The 22149-nt window shown below is 37.6% G+C and overlaps 1 protein-coding gene across 1 annotated transcript; it reads right to left on the bottom strand.

The window, feature by feature from the left end:
- Positions 1 to 676: 676 nt before the first annotated feature.
- On the bottom strand, positions 677 to 21850 carry LOC135574195 (stAR-related lipid transfer protein 9-like). The gene is made up of 3 exons (XM_065025081.1): positions 21616 to 21850; positions 6025 to 6094; positions 677 to 2223 (listed from the first exon to the last, which is right to left on the bottom strand). The coding sequence occupies exons 1-3, from the start codon at positions 21660 to 21662 to the stop codon at positions 2086 to 2088; spliced, it is 255 nt and encodes an 84-aa protein (XP_064881153.1). The 5' UTR covers positions 21663 to 21850; the 3' UTR covers positions 677 to 2085.
- Positions 21851 to 22149: the final 299 nt, after the last annotated feature.

Raw genomic sequence — 22149 nt, forward strand, 5'->3', positions numbered from 1 at the left:
CAGCAGTAGATTTGTGACCTGTTGCCACGAGAAAAGGGCAACCAGTGAAGAACAAACACCATAGTAAATACAACCCATATTTATGGTTATTTATTTTCCCTTTTGGACTTTGAAATGTCTTTATTCTTTTGGAACTTCTGTGAGTGTAATGTTATTTTTATTGTTTATTTCACTTTTGTTTATCATCTACTTCAACAATGTTGACATTACATTTACATTTAAGTCATTTAGCAGACGCTCTTATCCAGAGCGACTTACAAATTGGTGCATTCACCTTATGACATCCAGTGGAACAGTAGTGCATCTAAATCTTTTAAGGGGGGTGAGAGGTTACTTGATTACTTTATCCTATCCTAGGTATTCCTTAAAGAGGTGGGGTTTCAGGTGTCTCCGGAAGGTGGTGATTGACTCCGCTGTCCTGGCGTCGTGAGGGAGTTTGTTCCACCATTGGGGGGCCAGAGCAGCGAACAGTTTTGACTGGGCTGAGCGGGAACTGTACTTCCTCAGTGGTAGGGAGGCGAGCAGGCCAGAGGTGGATGACATATGTTTCCCATGCCAATAAAGATCAATGTTGACATATGTTTCCCATGCCAATAAAGATCAATGTTGACATATGTTTCCCATGACAATAAAGATCAATGTTGACATAAAGATCAATGTTGACATATGTTTCCCATGCCAATAAAGATCAATGTTGACATATGTTTCCCATGACAATAAAGATCAATGTTGACATATGTTTCCCATGCCAATAAAGATCAATGTTGACATATGTTTCCCATGACAATAAAGATCAATGTTGACATATGTTTCCCATGCCAATAAAGATCAATGTTGACATATGTTTCCCATGCCAATAAAGATCAATGTTGGCATATGTTTCCCATGCCAATAAAGATCAATGTTGACATATGTTTCCCATGCCAATAAAGATCAATGTTGACATATGTTTCCCATGCCTATAAAGATCAATGTTGACATATGTTTCCCATGCCAATAAAGATCAATGTTGACATATGTTTCCCATGCCAATAAAGATCAATGTTGACATATGTTTCCCATGCCAATAAAGATCAATGTTGACATGTGTTTCCCATGCCAATAAAGATCAATGTTGACATATGTTTCCCATGCCAATAAAGATCAATGTTGACATATGTTTCCCATGCCAATAAAGATCAATGTTGACATATGTTTCCCATGCCAATAAAGCCATTCAATTGAATTGAGAAGCAGAAAGTCTTCACAGTCTCCACTGACAGAGACCAGAACAACACTGTGGGACATCTAGACCAGGCCGGGTGGGTGAAGACTTTTCCCCATGTTGCTACACTGCTTGCATAGCTTGTCCTTGATGAAATGTTGGTTTGTAAATAAATCAGCCGGGAATCAGAGCTGCAAGACAATGCAGCATTCATCAAGTTTGAGTTCTATAAATGGAACCCTAACTAACATGACACAATGTTGTAGTACATTTTCCTGCCGTGGCGCGATAAGAGAAACGATGTCCACTAGTCTGTGTTCCGAGGGGGTGGGTCTTATTCTGGCTCCTCCTCCGCTCAGTACCAGGAAAAAGGTAGCACCCACCAATCAGAGAAACACAAACAGATCTAATCAGCCAATCACAGAGACATAAAAGGAAACGTGATGCTCAACAGAACTCTGGAGAACAGATGGAGCTGATATCCTATCCCTTTAGTGGGGGGACGACAGTGTTAATTCCCCTGGGCTCTTCCTTCAGACGAGCGTCATGTTCATTAGGCACCAAAGGGGAAAAAACAGGGAGTGACTACCTGGATTTGTACAAATAGAAACCCTAATTTTCGTTTTCGTTTAAATGCCCTATTGAACACGGCCCAGTGGTTGTGATTGCACACCCTACCCAACGTCCCCAGGCTGCCTGACACGCAGATGACTGGGGCTGCCTTCACCCAGAAGGCACAAAACATGACACAAAAACACTGTAACTAAACAATTGTAGCCGATGTGGAATCTCTAGCGGTGCGGGAGTTTGAAGAGTTGGTGTACAGAAGGGCCCAGGTTTGGCAGGACCTGGAACTACAGTCGAGGAACTACAGTCGAAGTTCAGGTCTCAGGACTCGTTACCTCTTCCTGTGAGGCGTAGTGTGGTTCCTCTGGGGCAACAGACCAGTAGCAGTAGTCAAAACCAAACTCCAGCACCTTCTCCCTGGATTCCCCAGGGCCGTCGTGACGTCCATCCAGCTGTGGAGAGAAAGACAGGGAGAGGAGAGATGGACGGACAGTTAGACAAGGGCACAGACAGACAGACAGACATACAGACAAGGACTTGAGAGTTTAAAACTACAAACGTACACATTATACTTTGTCCATTACCGTAGGTTTCTACTAGAGACAAGTACAGACAGTGTGTTACAATAGGTTTCTATTAGAGACAAGTACAGACAGTGTGTTACAATAGGTTTCTACTAGAGACAAGTACAGACAGTGTGTTACAATATGTTATACTAGAGACAAGTACAGACAGTGTGTTACAATAGGTTTCTACTAGAGACAAGTACAGACAGTGTGTTACAATAGGTTACTACTAGAGACAAGTACAGACAGTGTGTTACAATAGGTTACTACTAGAGACAAGTACAGACAGTGTGTTACAATAGGTTTCTACTAGAGACAAGTACAGACAGTGTGTTACAATAAGTTACTACTAGAGACAAGTACAGACAGTGTGTTACAATATGTTACTACTAGAGACAAGTACAGACAGTGTGTTACAATAGGTTTCTACTAGAGACAAGTACAGACAGTGTGTTACAATAGGTTTCTACTAGAGACAAGTACAGACAGTGTGTTACAATATGTTACTACTAGAGACAAGTACAGACAGTGTGTTACAATAGGTTTCTATTAGAGACAAGTACAGACAGTGTGTTACAATAGGTTTCTACTAGAGACAAGTACAAACAGTGTGTTACAATATGTTACTACTAGAGACAAGTACAGACAGTGTGTTACAATAGGTTTCTATTAGAGACAAGTACAGACAGTGTGTTACAATAGGTTTCTACTAGAGACAAGTACAGACAGTGTGTTACAATAGGTTTCTACTAGAGACAAGTACAGACAGTGTGTTACAATAAGTTACTACTAGAGACAAATACAGACAGTGTGTTACAATAGGTTACTACTAGAGACAAGTACAGATAGTGTGTTACAATAGGTTACTACTAGAGACAAGTACAGACAGTGTGTTACAATAGGTTACTACTAGAGACAAGTACAGACAGTGTGTTACAATAAGTTACTACTAGAGACAAGTACAGACAGTGTGTTACAATAGGTTTCTACTAGAGACAAGTACAAACAGTGTGTTACAATAGGTTTCTACTAGAGACAAGTACAGACAGTGTGTTACAATAAGTTACTACTAGAGACAAGTACAGACAGTGTGTTACAATAAGTTACTACTAGAGACAAGTACAGACAGTGTGTTACAATAGGTTTCTACTAGAGACAAGTACAAACAGTGTGTTACAATAGGTTTCTACTAGAGACAAGTACAGACAGTGTGTTACAATAAGTTACTACTAGAGACAAGTACAGACAGTGTGTTACAATAGGTTTCTACTAGAGACAAGTACAGACAGTGTGTTACAATAAGTTACTACTAGAGACAAGTACAGATAGTGTGTTACAATAGGTTACTACTAGAGACAAGTACAGACAGTGTGTTACAATAGGTTTCTACTAGAGACAAGTACAGACAGTGTGTTACAATAAGTTACTACTAGAGACAAGTACAGACAGTGTGTTACAATAAGTTTCTACTAGAGACAAGTACAGACAGTGTGTTACAATAAGTTACTACTAGAGACAAGTACAGACAGTGTGTTACAATAAGTTACTACTAGAGACAAGTACAGACAGTGTGTTACAATAAGTTACTACTAGAGACAAGTACAGACAGTGTGTTACAATAAGTTACTACTAGAGACAAGTACAGACAGTGTGTTACAATAAGTTACTACTAGAGACAAGTACAGACAGTGTGTTACAATAAGTTTCTACTAGAGACAAGTACAGACAGTGTGTTACAATAAGTTACTACTAGAGACAAGTACAGACAGTGTGTTACAATAAGTTACTACTAGAGACAAGTACAGACAGTGTGTTACAATAAGTTACTACTAGAGACAAATACAGATAGTGTGTTACAATAGGTTACTACTAGAGACAAGTACAGACAGTGTGTTACAATAAGTTACTACTAGAGACAAGTACAGACAGTGTGTTACAATAAGTTACTACTAGAGACAAGTACAGACAGTGTGTTACAATAAGTTACTACTAGAGACAAGTACAGACAGTGTGTTACAATAAGTTACTACTAGAGACAAGTACAGACAGTGTGTTACAATAAGTTACTACTAGAGACAAGTACAGACAGTGTGTTACAATAAGTTACTACTAGAGACAAGTACAGACAGTGTGTTACAATAGATGGACTGCTAAGTCACTGAGAGAAAAATAATAAAATGGGTTCCTGTTTATTACTGCAGTGTATTGTGGGCCGGTGTGTCTGTGGTTAAGTCGACGCCGAGCTGTCTTGTCACAAAGTGCTATGTAGAACCATACAGGAACCATTTGAAGAACCATTTTTGGTTCCAGGTAGAACTCTTTTGGTTCCAGGTAGAACAATTCTGAGTTCAATGTAGAACCCTTTACATAGAGGGTTGTACATGGAACCCAAAATAGTCTACCTAGAACCAAAAAGGGTTCTACCTGGAACTCAAAATTGTTTTACCTGGAACCAAAAGAGTTCTACCTGGAACCAGAAAGTGTTCTTCAAATGGTTCCTGTATTGTTTGTGTAAATGTGTGTTGTTGTAATGTGTGTGTGTTGTTGGAATGTGTGTGTGCTGTTGGAACGTGTGTGTGTTGTTGGAGTGTGTGTGTGTTGTTGGAATCCGTGTGTGTGTTGTTGGAATGTGTGTGTGTTGTTGGAATCCGTGTGTGTGTGTTGTTGGGATGTGTGTGTGTTGTTGGAATGTGTGTGTGTTGTTGGAATCCGTGTGTGTGTGTTTTTGGAATGTGGGTGTGTTGTTGGAATGTGGGTGTGTTGTTGGAATGTGGGTGTGTTGTTGGAATGTGTGTGTGTTGTTAGAGCGTGTGTGTGTTGTTAGAATGTGTGTGTGTTGTTGGAATGTGTGTGTGTTGTTGGAACGTGTGTGTGTTGTTGGAGTGTGTGTGTTGTTGGAACGTGTGTGTGTTGTTGGATTGTGTGTGTGTTGTTGGAATGTGTGTGTGTTGTTGGAATGTGTGTGTGTTGTTGGATTGTGTGTGTGTTGTTGGAATGTGTGTGTGTTGTTGGAATGTGTGTGTTGTTGGAACGTGTGTGTGTTGTTGGATTGTGTGTGTTGTTGGAATGTGTTGTTGAATGTGTGTTGTGTTGTTGGAATTGTGTGTGTTGTTGGAATGTTGTGTGTTGTTGGAATGTGTGTTGTGTTGTGTGTTGTTGGAATGTGTGTGTGTTGTTGGAATGTGGGTGTGTTGTTGGAATGTGTGTGTGTTGTTGGAATGGGTGTGTGTTAGAACGTGTGTGTGTTGTTAGAACGTGGGTGTGTTGTTAGAACGTGGGTGTGTTGTTAGAACTTGTGTGTGTTGCTAGAACGTGAGTGTGTTGCTAGAACGTGAGTGTGTTGTTAGAACGTGAGTGTGTTGTTAGAACGTGAGTGTGTTGTTAGAACGTGTGTGTGTCAGGAAGGTCCCTCCCTCTAAACAGTGTCTCAGAGTTTGTGTGAGGCTCTGCACACTCATAACAAACAACAGAGGAATCAGACAGGAAGTGGCCAGTCCTGACTGTAAACATCCTGTGTGACAGAGATACAGTAAAAGACACCCTCTAGACGCCCCCTTCTACTCCCTCCTCACAGAGACCTGCTGCCCCCCACCTGCCCTTAACATGTATAACACACATAACACCTGATGAGGTGATGACAATAGCATCTGTACAGTTAAACATTTATCTGTGTAATAATACACTCACCTTGGTATTCTTTATCCTCACCAACTTGTCCTCTACCTGGACAGCTAGCCTCCCTCCACCCACGCTTTCCCTGTGAAAGAGAGGAGACATCGTTATACTTTAGTTGAACACAAAAACGCTCATTTTGTCCCATGTGGCTCAGTTGGTAGAGCATGGCCGCTGTTACAGAGACCCTTCATTACTAGATTCATGGCTGTTACAGAGACCCTTCATTACTAGATTCATGGCTGTTACAGAGACCCTTCATTACTAGATTCATGGCTGTTACAGAGACCATTCATTACTAGATTCATGACTGTTACAGAGACCTATCATTATTATATTCATGACTGTAACAGAGACCTATCATTATTAGATTATCATTATTATATTCATGACTGTTACAGAGACCTATCATTACTAGATTATCATTATTATATTCATCACTGTAACAGAGACCTATCATTACTAGATTATCATTATTAGATTCATGACTGTTACAGAGACCTATCATTATTAGATTCATGACTGTAACAGAGACCTATCATTACTAGAGTATCATTATTATATTCATGACTGTTACAGAGACCTATCATTATTATATTCATGACTGTTACAGAGACCTATCATTACTAGATTATCATTATTATATTCATGACTGTAACAGAGACCTATCATTACTAGATTATCATTATTATATTCATGACTGTAACAGAGACCTATCATTACTAGAGTATCATTATTATATTCATGACTGTTACAGAGACCTATCATTATTAGATTCATGACTGTTACAGAGACCTATCATTATTAGATTCATGACTGTAACAGAGACCTATCATTACTAGATTATCATCATTATATTCATGGCTGTTACAGAGACCTATCATTATTAGATTCATGACTGTAACAGAGACCTATCATTACTAGATTATCATTATTATATTCATCACTGTAACAGAGACCTATCATTATTATATTCATGACTGTAACAGAGACCTATCATTACTAGATTATCATTATTAGATTCATGACTGTTACAGAGACCTATCATTACTAGATTATCATTATTAGATTCATGACTGTTACAGAGACCTATCATTATTAGATTATCATTATTATATTCATCACTGTAACAGAGACCTATCATTACTAGATTATCATTATTAGATTCATGACTGTTACAGAGACCTATCATTATTAGATTCATGACTGTTACAGAGACCTATCATTAATAGATTATCATTATTATATTCATCACTGTAACAGAGACCTATCATTACTAGATTATCATTATTAGATTCATGACTGTTACAGAGACCTATCATTATTAGATTCATGACTGTAACAGAGACCTATCATTACTAGAGTATCATTATTATATTCATGACTGTTACAGAGACCTATCATTATTATATTCATGACTGTAAGAGACCTATCATTAATAGATGAATGACTGTTACAGAGACTTATCATTAATAGATGAATGACTGTTACAGAGACTTATCATTAATAGATTAATGGCTGTTACAGAGACCATTCATTACTAGATTCATGGCTGTTACAGAGACTTATCATTAATAGATGAATGACTGTTACAGAGACCCTTCATTACTAGATTCATGGCTGTTAAAGAGACCATTCATTACTAGATTCATGGCTGTTACAGAGACCATTCATTACTAGATTCATGGCTGTTACAGAGACCATCCATTACTAGATTCATGGCTGTTACAGAGACCATTCATTACTAGATTCATGACTGTTACAGAGACCTATCATTATTATATTCATGACTGTTACAGAGACCTATCATTATTATATTCATGACTGTTACAGAGACCTATCATTACTAGATTATCATTATTATATTCATGACTGTAACAGAGACCTATCATTACTAGATTATCATTATTATATTCATGACTGTAACAGAGACCTATCATTACTAGATTATCATTATTAGATTCATGACTGTTACAGAGACCTATCATTATTAGATTCATGACTGTTACAGAGACCTATCATTATTAGATTCATGACGGTTAGAGACCTATCATTAATAGATTAATGACTGTTAGAGACCTATCATTACTAGATTATCATTATTAGATTCATGACGGTTAGAGACCTATCATTAATAGATTAATGACTGTTAGAGACCTATCATTACTAGATTATCATTATTAGATTCATGACGGTTAGAGACCTATCATTAATAGATTAATGACTGTTAGAGACCTATCATTATTAGATTATCATTATTATATTCATGACTGTTACACAGACCTATCATTACTAGATTATCATTATTATATTCATGGCTGTTACAGAGACCTATCATTATTAGATTCATGACTGTTACAGAGACCTATCATTATTATATTCATGACTGTCAGAGACCTATCATTAATAGATGAATGACTGTTACAGAGACTTATCATTAACAGATTAATGACTGTTAGAGACCTATCATTATTATATTCATGACTGTTACAGAGACCTATCATTATTAGATTCATGACTGTAACAGAGACCTATCATTACTAGATTATCATTATTATATTCATGGCTGTTACAGAGACCTATCATTATTAGATGCATGACTGTTACAGAGACCTATCATTACTAGATTATCATTAATAGATTCATGACTGTTACAGAGACCTATCATTATTATATTCATGACTGTTAGAGACCTATCATTAATAGATGAATGACTGTTACAGAGACTTATCATTAATAGATGAATGACTGTTACAGAGAACCTTCATTACTAGATTCATGGCTGTTACAGAGACCTATCATTAATAGATGAATGACTGTTACAGAGACCCTTCATTACTAGATTCATGGCTGTTACAGAGACTTATCATTAATAGATGAATGACTGTTACAGAGACTTATCATTAATAGATGAATGACTGTTACAGAGACCCTTCATTACTAGATTCATGGCTGTTACAGAGACTTATCATTAATAGATGAATGACTGTTACAGAGACCCTTCATTACTAGATTCATGGCTGTTACAGAGACCCTTCATTACTAGATTCATGGCTGTTACAGAGACCATTCATTACTAGATTCATGGCTGTTACAGAGACCATTCATTACTAGATTCATGGCTGTTACAGAGACCATTCATTACTAGATTCATGGCTGTTACAGAGACCATTCATTACTAGATTCATGGCTGTTACAGAGACCATCCATTACTAGATTCATGGCTGTTACAGAGACCATTCATTACTAGATTCATGGCTGTTACAGAGACCCTTCATTACTAGATTCATGGCTGTTACAGAGACCATTTATTACTAGATTCATGGCTGTTACAGAGACCATTCATTACTAGATTCATGGCTGTTACAGAGACCTATCATTAATAGATTCATGACTGTTACAGAGACCTATCATTATTATATTCATGACTGTTACAGAGACCATTCATTACTAGATTATCATTAATAGATTCATGACTGTTACAGAGACCTATCATTAATAGATTATCATTACTAGATTCATGGCTGTTACAGAGACCATTCATTACTAGATTCATGGCTGTTACAGAGACCTATCATTAATAGATTCATGACTGTTACAGAGACCTATCATTATTATATTCATGACTGTTACAGAGACCTATCATTACTAGATTATCATTAATAGATTCATGACTGTTACAGAGACCTATCATTAATAGATTATCATTATTATATTCATGGCTGTTACAGAGACCTATCATTAATAGATTCATGACTGTTACAGAGACCTATCATTATTAGATTCATGACTGTAACAGAGACCTATCATTACTAGATTATCATTATTATATTCATGACTGTAACAGAGACATATCATTACTAGATTATCATTATTATATTCATGACTGTAACAGAGACCTATCATTACTAGATTAGCATTATTATATTCATGACTGTTACAGAGACCTATCATTATTAGATTCATGACTGTTACAGAGACCTATCATTATTATATTCATGACTGTCAGAGACCTATCATTAATAGATGAATGACTGTTACAGAGACTTATCATTAACAGATTAATGACTGTTAGAGACCTATCATTAATAGATGAATGACTGTTACAGAGACCTATCATTATTATATTCATGACTGTTACAGAGACCTATCATTATTAGATTCATGACTGTAACAGAGACCTATCATTACTAGATTATCATTATTATATTCATGGCTGTTACAGAGACCTATCATTATTAGATGCATGACTGTTACAGAGACCTATCATTACTAGATTATCATTATTATATTCATGACTGTTACAGAGACCTATCATTACTAGATTATCATTAATAGATTCATGACTGTTACAGAGACCTATCATTATTATATTCATGACTGTTAGAGACCTATCATTAATAGATGAATGACTGTTACAGAGACTTATCATTAATAGATGAATGACTGTTACAGAGACCCTTCATTACTAGATTCATGGCTGTTACAGAGACCTATCATTAATAGATGAATGACTGTTACAGAGACCCTTCATTACTAGATTCATGGCTGTTACAGAGACTTATCATTAATAGATGAATGACTGTTACAGAGACTTATCATTAATAGATGAATGACTGTTACAGAGACCCTTCATTACTAGATTCATGGCTGTTACAGAGACTTATCATTAATAGATGAATGACTGTTACAGAGACCCTTCATTACTAGATTCATGGCTGTTACAGAGACCCTTCATTACTAGATTCATGGCTGTTACAGAGACCATTCATTACTAGATTCATGGCTGTTACAGAGACCATTCATTACTAGATTCATGGCTGTTACAGAGACCATTCATTACTAGATTCATGGCTGTTACAGAGACCATTCATTACTAGATTCATGGCTGTTACAGAGACCATCCATTACTAGATTCATGGCTGTTACAGAGACCATTCATTACTAGATTCATGGCTGTTACAGAGACCCTTCATTACTAGATTCATGGCTGTTACAGAGACCATTTATTACTAGATTCATGGCTGTTACAGAGACCATTCATTACTAGATTCATGGCTGTTACAGAGACCATTCATTACTAGATTCATGGCTGTTACAGAGACCTATCATTAATAGATTCATGACTGTTACAGAGACCTATCATTATTATATTCATGACTGTTACAGAGACCATTCATTACTAGATTATCATTAATAGATTCATGACTGTTACAGAGACCTATCATTAATAGATTATCATTACTAGATTCATGGCTGTTACAGAGACCATTCATTACTAGATTCATGGCTGTTACAGAGACCTATCATTAATAGATTCATGACTGTTACAGAGACCTATCATTATTATATTCATGACTGTTACAGAGACCTATCATTACTAGATTATCATTAATAGATTCATGACTGTTACAGAGACCTATCATTAATAGATTATCATTATTATATTCATGGCTGTTACAGAGACCTATCATTATTATATTCATGACTGTTACAGAGACCTATCATTACTAGATTATCATTAATAGATTCATGACTGTTACAGAGACCTATCATTAATAGATTATCATTATTATATTCATGGCTGTTACAGAGACCTATCATTAATAGATTCATGACTGTTACAGAGACCTATCATTATTAGATTCATGACTGTAACAGAGACCTATCATTACTAGATTATCATTAATAGATTCATGACTGTAACAGAGACCTATCATTACTAGATTATCATTATTATATTCATGACTGTAACAGAGACATATCATTACTAGATTATCATTATTATATTCATGACTGTAACAGAGACCTATCATTACTAGATTATCATTATTATATTCATGACTGTAACAGAGACATATCATTACTAGATTATCATTATTATATTCATGATTGTAACAGAGACCTATCATTACTAGATTAGCATTATTATATTCATGACTGTTACAGAGACCTATCATTATTATATTCATGACTGTTACAGAGACCTATCATTATTAGATTCATGACTGTTACAGAGACCTATCATTATTAGATTCATGACTGTAACAGAGACCTATCATTACTATATTATCATTATTATATTCATGGCTGTTACAGAGACCTATCATTAATAGATTCATGACTGTTACAGATACCTATCATTATTATATTCATGACTGTTAGAGACCTATCATTAATAGATGAATGACTGTTACAGAGACTTATCATTAACAGATTATCATTATTATATTCATGGCTGTTACAGAGACCTATCATTAATAGATTCATGACTGTTACAGAGACCTATCATTATTATATTCATGACTGTTAGAGACCTATCATTAATAGATGAATGACTGTTACAGAGACTTATCATTAACAGATTATCATTATTATATTCATGGCTGTTACAGAGACCTATCATTACTAGATTATCATTATTATATTCATGGCTGTTACAGAGACCTATCATTATTATATTCATGACTGTTAAAGACTTATCATTATTAGATTCATGGCTGTTACAGAGACCTATCATTACTAGATTATCATTATTATATTCATGGCTGTTACAGAGACCTATCATTATTATATTCATGGCTGTTACAGAGACCTATCATTATTATATTCATGACTGTTAAAGACTTATCATTATTAGATTCATGGCTGTTACAGAGACCTATCATTACTAGATTATCATTATTATATTCATGGCTGTTACAGAGACCTATCATTATTATATTCATGGCTGTTACAGAGACCTATCATTACTAGATTAGCATTATTATATTCATGACTGTTACAGAGACCTATCATTATTAGATTCATGACTGTTACAGAGACCTATCATTATTAGATTCATGACTGTTAGAGACTTATCATTATTAGATTCAAGGCTGCTACAGAGACAGTAATTCAATTGGTACCATCTTTTAAATGCCAGATGAACACTATTTTTGAACTAGTTTGTTGTTGTGACTACGTTTGAACTAGTTTGTTGTTGTGACTACGTTTGAACTAGTTTGTTGTTGTGACTACGTTTGAACTAGTTTGTTGTTGTGACTACGTTTGAACTAGTTTGTTGTTGTGACTACGTTTGAACTAGTTTGTTGTTGTGACTACGTTTGAACTAGTTTGTTGTTGTACTAGTTTGTTGTTGTGACTACGTTTTAACTAGTTTGTTGTTGTGACTACGTTTGAACTAGTTTGTTGTTGTGACTACGTTTGAACTAGTTTGTTGTTGTGACAACGTTTGAACTAGTTTGTTGTTGTGACTACGTTTGAACTAGTTTTGTTGTTGTGACTACGTTTGAACTAGTTTGTTGTTGTGACTACGTTTGAACTAGTTTGTTGTTGTGACTACGTTTGAACTAGTTTGTTGTTGTGACTAAGTTTGAACTAGTTTGTTGTTGTGACTACGTTTGAACTAGTTTGTTGTTGTGACTACGTTTGACCTAGTTTGTTGTTGTGACTACGTTTGACCTAGTTTGTTGTTGTGACTACGTTTGAACTAGTTTGTTGTTGTGACTACGTTTGAACTAGTTTGTTGTTGTGACTACGTTTGAACTAGTTTGTTGTTGTGACTACGTTTGAACTAGTTTGTTGTTGTGACTACGTTTGAACTAGTTTGTTGTTGTGACTACGTTTTAACTAGTTTGTTGTTGTGACTATGTTTGAACTAGTTTGTTGTTGTGACTACGTTTTAACACGTTTGTTGTTGTGACTACGTTTGAACTAGTTTGTTGTTGTGACTACGTTTTAACTAGTTTGTTGTGACTGCGTTTGAACTGGTTTGTTGTTGTGACTACGTTTGAACTAGTTTGTTGTTATGACTACGTTTGAACTAGTTTGTTGTTGTTACTATGTTTGAACTAGTTTGTTGTTGTGACTACGTTTGAACTAGTTTGTTGTTGTGACTACGTTTGAACAAGTTTGTTGTTGTGACTACGTTTGAACTAGTTTGTTGTTGTGACTACGTTTGAACTAGTTTGTTGTGACTACGTTTGAACTAGTTTGTTGTTGTGACTACGTTTGAACTAGTTTGTTGTTGTGACTACGTTTGACCTAGTTTGTTGTTGTGACAATGTTTGAACTAGTTTGTTGTTGTGACTACGTTTGAACTAGTTTGTTGTTGTGACTACGTTTGAACTAGTTTGTTGTTGTGACTACGTTTGAACTAGTTTGTTGTTGTGACTACGTTTGAACTAGTTTGTTGTTGTGACTACGTTTGAACTAGTTTGTTGTTGTGACTTTGAAAGGGGAATAGGGACAACAGACAAATCTAGCAAATCTAGTTAAGTGACATGAGACTATCACATGATGTAACATGAAGTGTGTGTGAAAGGGAATTCACAAAAGCCTTGAATCAGAGTAGATCTGACCACTGACCAGTTCTTATTCAAAAGAAAACAGTCCAAAATGGACCCAGCAAAGTGTCCCTCGGGCGATGAAGCTTAAGGCTTTTCTGGGACAAAAGCCTGTCTGTGTGTCTCTCACTCTGTGTGTGTGTGTGTGTGTGTGTGTGTGTGTGTGTGTGTGTGTTTGCATGCGTGTGTGTGTGTATGTGTGTGCGTGCGTGTGCGCATGTGTCCCTGTGTTTGTCTGTTTGTACGTGAGGTAGATATCAGACCAGGGGCTATGTTGTAAGTTGTAGTAAGCAGATGCTCCACCACGTGGGAATCATTTTGCCAACCCAGGCATCGGCCCAACGGCCCAACCCTAAACCACTACAACCTCAGAGAGACGCCTTCTAACTGGAGCTCAACAAGCATGAGAGGAGATGGAAAAGAAAACGAGACCTCTTCTGTTTTGAAGCAAACAGAAATAGAAATAGGCCTATTTCTGTAATAGTTTAACACAGTGTAGAACATGTAGTAGCTAGTGCTGTCCTCTCTTTTGGTCTGTCTCTCTCCAGCTCTGTGCTATCTCTCTCTCCCTCTCTCTCTAACTCTGCCTCGCTCCCCCCTTCTCTCTCTCTCTCTCTCTCTCTCTCTCTCTCTCCCATTCCCTCTCCCTCTCTCCTTCCCTCTCTATCTCCCTCTCTCTCGCTCCCCTTCCCCCTCTTTCTCTCTCCCCTTCCTTCTCTTTCTCTCCCCTTCCCTCTCTCTCTCTCCTTCCATCTCTCTCCCCTTCCTTCTCTCTCTCCATCTCCCTCTCTCTGCCCCTCTCTCTCTCTCTCTCTCTCCCCTTCCCTCTCTCTCTCTCCCCCCTCTCCCCTTCCTTCTCCATCTACCTCTCTCTATCTCTCCCTCTCTCCCCTTCCATCTCTCTCTCCCTCTCTCCCCTTCACACTAACTCTACCTCTCTCCTTCCCTTCCCTCTCTCGCTCCCTTTCTCCATTCCCTCTCTCTCTCCCCTTCCCTCTCTCTCTCCCTCTTCCTCGCTCTCCTTCCTACTATACTATATAGCTAGACCTATATTACTACACCATATAGCTGGACCTATATTACTATACTATATAGCTAGACCTATTTTACTATACTATATTACTATACCATATAGCTAGACCTATATTACTGTACTATATAGCTAGACCTATAATACTATACTATATAGCTAGACCTATATTACTATACCATATAGCTAGACCTATATTACTATACTATATAGCTAGACCAATATTACTATACTATATAGCTAGACCTATATTACTATACTATATAGCTAGACCAATAGAACTATACTATATAGCTAGACCTATATTACTATACCATATAGCTAGACCTATATTACTATACTATATAGCTAGACTTATATTACTATACCATATAGCTAGACCTATATTACTATACTATATTACTATACCATATAGCTAGACCTATATTACTATACTATATAGCTAGACCTATTTTACTATACCTTCACGGTCTAGCCCATCCTGTGCCACCTCCACACACCAGCCCTCCGGTGGCAGCTCCCCGCACCAGGCTTCCTGTGCGTGTCCTCGGCCCAGTACCATCAGTGCCAGCAGCACGCATCAGGCCTACAGTGTGCCTCGCCTCTTCAGCGCTGCCAGAGCCTTCCTCCTCTCCTGCGCTGCCGGAGTCTCCCGCCTGTTCAGCGCAGCCAGAGCCTTCCTCCTCTACAGCGCTGCCGGAGTCTCCCGCCTGTTCAGCGCTGCCAGAGCCTTCCTCCTCTCCTGCGCTGCTGGAGTCTCCCGCCTGTCTAGCGCTGCCAGAGCCTTCCTCCTCTACAGCGCTGCCGGAGTCTCCCGCCTGTTCAGCGCTGCCAGAGCCCTCCTTCTCTACTGCGCTGCTGGAGTCTCCCGCCTGTTTAGCGCTGCCAGACCCCCCCTCTCTACAGCGCTGCCGGAGTCTCCGCCAGTCAGCCAGACTCTTCCAGATCTGCCAGTCAGCCAGACTCTTCCAGATCTGCCAGTCAGCCAGACTCTTCCAGATCTGCCAGTCAGCCAGACTCTTCCAGATCTGCCAGTCAGCCAGACTCTTCCAGATCCGCCAGTCAGCCAGACTCTTCCAGAGCCGCCAGTCAGCCAGGATCCGCCAGTCAGCCAGACTCTTCCAGATCTGCCAGTCAGCCAGACTCTTCCAGATCTGCCAGTCAGCCAGACTCTTCCAGATCTGCCAGTCAGCCAGACTCTTCCAGATCCGCCAGTCAGCCAGACTCTTCCAGATCCGCCAGTCAGCCAGACTCTTCCAGTCAGCCAGACTCTTCCAGATCTGCCAGTCAGCCAGACTCTTCCAGATCTGCCAGTCAGCCAGACTCTTCCAGATCTGCCAGTCAGCCAGACTCTTCCAGATCTGCCAGTCAGCCAGACTCTTCCAGGTCCGCCAGTTAGCCAGGATCTGCCAGAACCGCCAGCCAGCCAGGATCTGCCAGATCCAACTACCTGCCTGAGCTTCCTCTCAGTGCCGAGCTTCCTCTCAGTGCCGAGCTACCCCTCAGTGCCGAGCTGCCCCTCAGTGCCGAGCTGCCCCTCAGTCCCGAGCTGCCCCTCAGTCCCGAGCTGCCCCTCAGTCCAGTGGGGTTCTGGGTGAGGACTACTAGGCCATGGTCGGCGGCGAGGGTGGACTATCCAAGGACGCGAGGAGGAGGGACTAAGACTTTGATAGAGTGGGGTCCACGTCCCGCCCCGGACCCTCCCCTATGGTTTTTGGTGTGCGTCCGGGAGTCCGCACCTTGGGGGGGGGGGGGTTCTGTCACACCCTGGTATTTTGTGTTTATCTTCATTTATTTGGTCAGGCCAGGGTGTGGCATGGGTTTTTGTATGTGGTGTATTGGTATTGGGATTGTAGCTTAGTGGGGTGTTCTAGTTAAGTCTATGGCTGTCTGAAGTGGTTCTCAATCAGAGGCAGGTGTTTATCGTTGTCTCTGATTGGGAACCATATTTAGGCAGCCATATTCTTTGAGTGTTTCGTGGGTGATTGTCCTTAGTGTCCTGATGTCCTTGTTCTGTGTTTATGTGCACCAGTATTAGGCTGTTTCGGTTTTCGTTTCGTTTATTGTTTTGTAGTGTTTGTATTTAGATTCGTGTTGCTTCAGTTTAATAAACATGGATCGCAATCTACACGCCGCATTTTGGTCCGACTATCCTTCACCACAGGAAAACCCTAACAATTACTTTACCATATAACTAGACCTATATTACCATACGATATTACTACACCATATAGCTAGACGAATATTACTATACTATATAGCTAGACCTATATTACTATACTATATAGCTAGACCTACATTACTATACTATATAGCTAGACCTATATTACTATATAGCTAGACCTATAGTACTATACTATATAGCTAGACGAATATTACTATACTATATAGCTAGACCTATATTACTATACCATATAGCTAGACCTATAGTACTATACCATATAGCTAGACCAATATTACTATACTATATAGCTAGACCAATATTACTATACTATATAGCTAGACATATATTACTATACCATATAGCTGGACCTATATTACTATACCATATAGCTAGACCTATATTACTATACTATATTACTATACCATATAGCTAGACCTATATTACTATACTATATAGCTAGACCTATTTTACTATACTATATTACTATACCATATAGCTGGACCTATATTACTATACCATATAGCTAGACCTATATTACTATACCATATAGCTAGACCTATATTACTATACTATATAGCTAGACCTATTTTACTATACAATATAGCTCGACCTATATTACTATACCATATAGCTAGAACTACATTACTATACTATATAGCGAGACGTATATTACTATACTATATAGCTAGACCAATATTACTATACTATATAGCTAGACATATATTACTATACCATATAGCTGGACCTATATTACTAAACCATATAGCTAGACCTATATTACTATACTATATTACTATACCATATAGCTAGACCTATATTACTATACTATATAGCTAGACCTATTTTACTATACTATATTACTATACCATATAGCTGGACCTATATTACTATACCATATAGCTGGACCTATATTACTATACCATATAGCTGGACCTATTTTACTATACCATATAGCTAGACCTATTTTACTATACAATATAGCTAGACCTATATTACTATACCATATAGCTAGACCAATATTACTATACTATATAGCTAGACCTATATTACTACACCATATAGCTAGACCAATATTACTATACTATATAGCTAGACCTATATTACTATACCATATAGCTGGACCAATATTACTATACTATATAGCTAGACCTATATTACTATACTATATAGCTAGACCTATTCTACTACACCATATAGCTAGACCAATATTCCTATACTATATAGCTAGACCTATAGTACTATACTATATAGCTAGACCTATTTTACTATACATTATAGCTAGACCTATATTACTATACCATATAGCTAGACCTATTTTACTATACAATATAGCTAGACCTATATTACTATACTATATAGCTAGACCTATTTCACTATACAATATAGCTAGACCTATATTACTATACTATATAGCTAGATCTATATTACTATACTATATAGCTAGATCTATATTACTATACCATATAGCTAGACCTATATTACTACACCATATAGCTAGACCTATATTACTATACCATATAGCTAGACCTATATTACTATTCTATATAGCTAGAATAGCATACTATACTATATAGCTAAACCTATTTTACTATAGCATATAGCTAGACCTATAGTACTATACCATATAGCTAGACCTATATTACTATACTATATAGCTAGACCTACATTACTATACTATATTACTATACCATATAGCTAGACCTATATTACTATACTATATAGCTAGACCTATATTACTATACCATATAGCTAGACCTATATTACTATACTATATAGCTAGACCTATAGTACTATACTATATAGCTAGACCTATATTACTATACTATATAGCTATAACTATATTACTATACTATATAGCTAGGCCTATATTACTATACTATATAGCTAGACCTATTTTACTATACTATATAGCTAGATCTATATTACTATACTATATTACTATACTATATAGCTAGACCTATATTACTATACTATATAGCTAGACCTATTTTACTATACTATATAGCTAGATCTATATTACTATACTATATAGCTAGATCTATATTACTATACTATATAGCTAGATCTATATTACTATACCATATAGCTAGACCTATATTACTACACCATATAGCTAGACCTATATTACTATACCATATAGCTAGACCTATATTACTATTCTATATAGCTAGAATAGCATACTATACTATATAGCTAGACCTATTTTACTATAGCATATAGCTAGACCTATAGTACTATACCATATAGCTAGACCTATATTACTATACTATATAGCTAGACCTACATTACTATACTATATTACTATACCATATAGCTAGACCTATATTACTATACTATATAGCTAGACCTATATTACTATACCATATAGCTAGACCTTTATTACTATACTATATAGCTAGACCTATAGTACTATACTATATAGCTAGACCTATATTACTATACTATATAGCTATACCTATATTACTATACTATATAGCTAGACCTATATTACTATACTATATAGCTAGACCTATTTTACTATACTATATAGCTAGATCTATATTACTATACTATATTACTATACTATATAGCTAGACCTATATTACTATACTATATAGCTAGACCTATTTTACTATACTATATAGCTAGATCTATATTACTATACTATATAGCTAGGGCAAATGCAATGGCAAAATACAGTTCAACTTATATTTAATTTACCTCTACAACCCCACCGCTTAAAAACCCAAACAGCTTGTTTATTTTTTATTTTACCCTTATTTTACCAGGTAAATTGACACATTCTCATTTACAGCAATGACCTGGGGAATAGTTACAGTGGAGAGGAGAGGGATGAATGAGCCAATTGGAAGATGGGGATGATTTGGTGGCCATGATGGTATGAGGGCCAGGTTGGGAATTTAGCCAGGACACCAGGGTTAACACCACTACTCTTACGATAAGTGCCATGGGATCTTTAGTGACCACTGAGAGTCAGGACATCCCTTTAATGTTCCATCTGAAGGATGGCACTCTATACAGGGAAATGTCCCTAATCACTGCCCTGGGGCAGTGGAATATTTATTTTTAGACCAGAGGAAAGTGCCTCCTACTGGCCCTCCAACACCACTTCCAACAGCATCTGGTCTCCCATCCAGGGACCAACCCTGCTTAGTTTCAGAGGCAAGCCAGCCGCGGGATCGCGGGATGCAGGGTGGTAACTCAGTATACTGTTGTCATTTGGGCGGTTAGAGAGGGGGTGATTGTGGGGTAGGGGCACACTGCTTACTACACTAGTCTAGCTCCCCCAATATTGTTTTATGGCACTGTAAAATTGAGAATATATTTTTTAAACGTTTTTCTATGAGTGTTTCACCAATTAAGGTTGCATAGTAGATTGCGATATAACTGTGTGTGATATAACAACAGTAGGCTAACATTAAGAAAATGATGTATATTCACTAAAATAAGTGTATTCATGAAGATGAATGTACTGAGTAAATCGCTCTGGATTCGAGTGTCTGCTATGTGACTAAAATGTAAATGTAAAGACAATACACACTGTAACACTGTAATTACGATGGTGTTGTAACTGTAGCGTTGTAATTGCAAAGTAACAGAGTGAGTAGAGAGCCAATCGATTTTTCAAAATGTCAAAAGTATTTTAAAATGATATATTTACTTATAATATATTCTGTCAGTGTACATGGCTATCATGGGTTTTGAAGAAGTAACTTGCTAACTGATCTAGGGTGTATGCACAGAGCACAGTACAGTAGTAATGCCAATTTGAGGCATACATAGGCTATCTACTTTGCATCATAATTTCATTAAATATATTGTATCAACAAGTAGGCTCGGAGATCGACTGGATGTGCTCGATAGCGCACAGCCAGAGCTTCCCAGTCACCATGCTTAGCAACACTGACCATTTACAACAGCACAATTAATCATATCAATTATCTATTAGAAAGGATCATAGACTAGATCATCTGTCCAGTCATTTGCATATTAATCAAAGTTATTCGTCCAACTTTGATAGCGACTCTGTAGAATTGAAATAGACTGCATTTAACGTTACCAACCTTGCGTTGAGAGGGCGAACTCGAATGGCGACTTTCACGTTTGCCATAGTTCCTTACTTGGTAAAGGCAATTCGTCAGGATTTAAAACCTCCAAAGTTAAAACGTTCACCCGATGAAACGGGAAAATGTGTCTTACTCGCCGGCCATTCAAGCCATTTCTCCCAGTAAAGATCCCGCTTCTTCCCGACGCTCAACGGACCGTTGAACAACACTGAACAAAACTGCCTGCTGGACTGGAGTCACTACAAATAGACCTGAGTGAGGCGGAGCAGAGGATGCTTGCCTTGCCATTAGAATACATGTTGGGGCATCTGACATTTCGGAACTGGTTGCAATCGCTCATGAAAACGTGTTCATGCAAATACAGTTGGCCTACAGAGACATACAGTATGACAAATATGACATTGAAAAATTGAGTCCCCTGCCCCCAAATAGTCTTAATTAAACGGCATAGACCAACTCAGAACACGTTGTATGTTTTTGCTTTCAATACGTGACATGCAGCATAAAAAATGTACAGTTTAAAAGCAGCAG

The sequence above is a fragment of the Oncorhynchus nerka genome, linkage group LG12 (genome assembly GCF_034236695.1).
Source record: "Oncorhynchus nerka isolate Pitt River linkage group LG12, Oner_Uvic_2.0, whole genome shotgun sequence".
NCBI lineage: Eukaryota > Metazoa > Chordata > Actinopteri > Salmoniformes > Salmonidae > Oncorhynchus > Oncorhynchus nerka.

Coding starts and splice junctions, on each gene's coding strand:
- LOC135574195 (XM_065025081.1), bottom strand. CDS start 21,662: ATGGCAAACGTGAAAGTCGCCATTCGAGTTCGCCCTCTCAACGCAAG. Junction 6,095..21,615: donor GTTCGCCCTCTCAACGCAAG/GTTGGTAACGTT, acceptor TCTCTTTCACAG/GGAAAGCGTGGGTGGAGGGA. Junction 2,224..6,024: donor TGAGGATAAAGAATACCAAG/GTGAGTGTATTA, acceptor TTCTCTCCACAG/CTGGATGGACGTCACGACGG.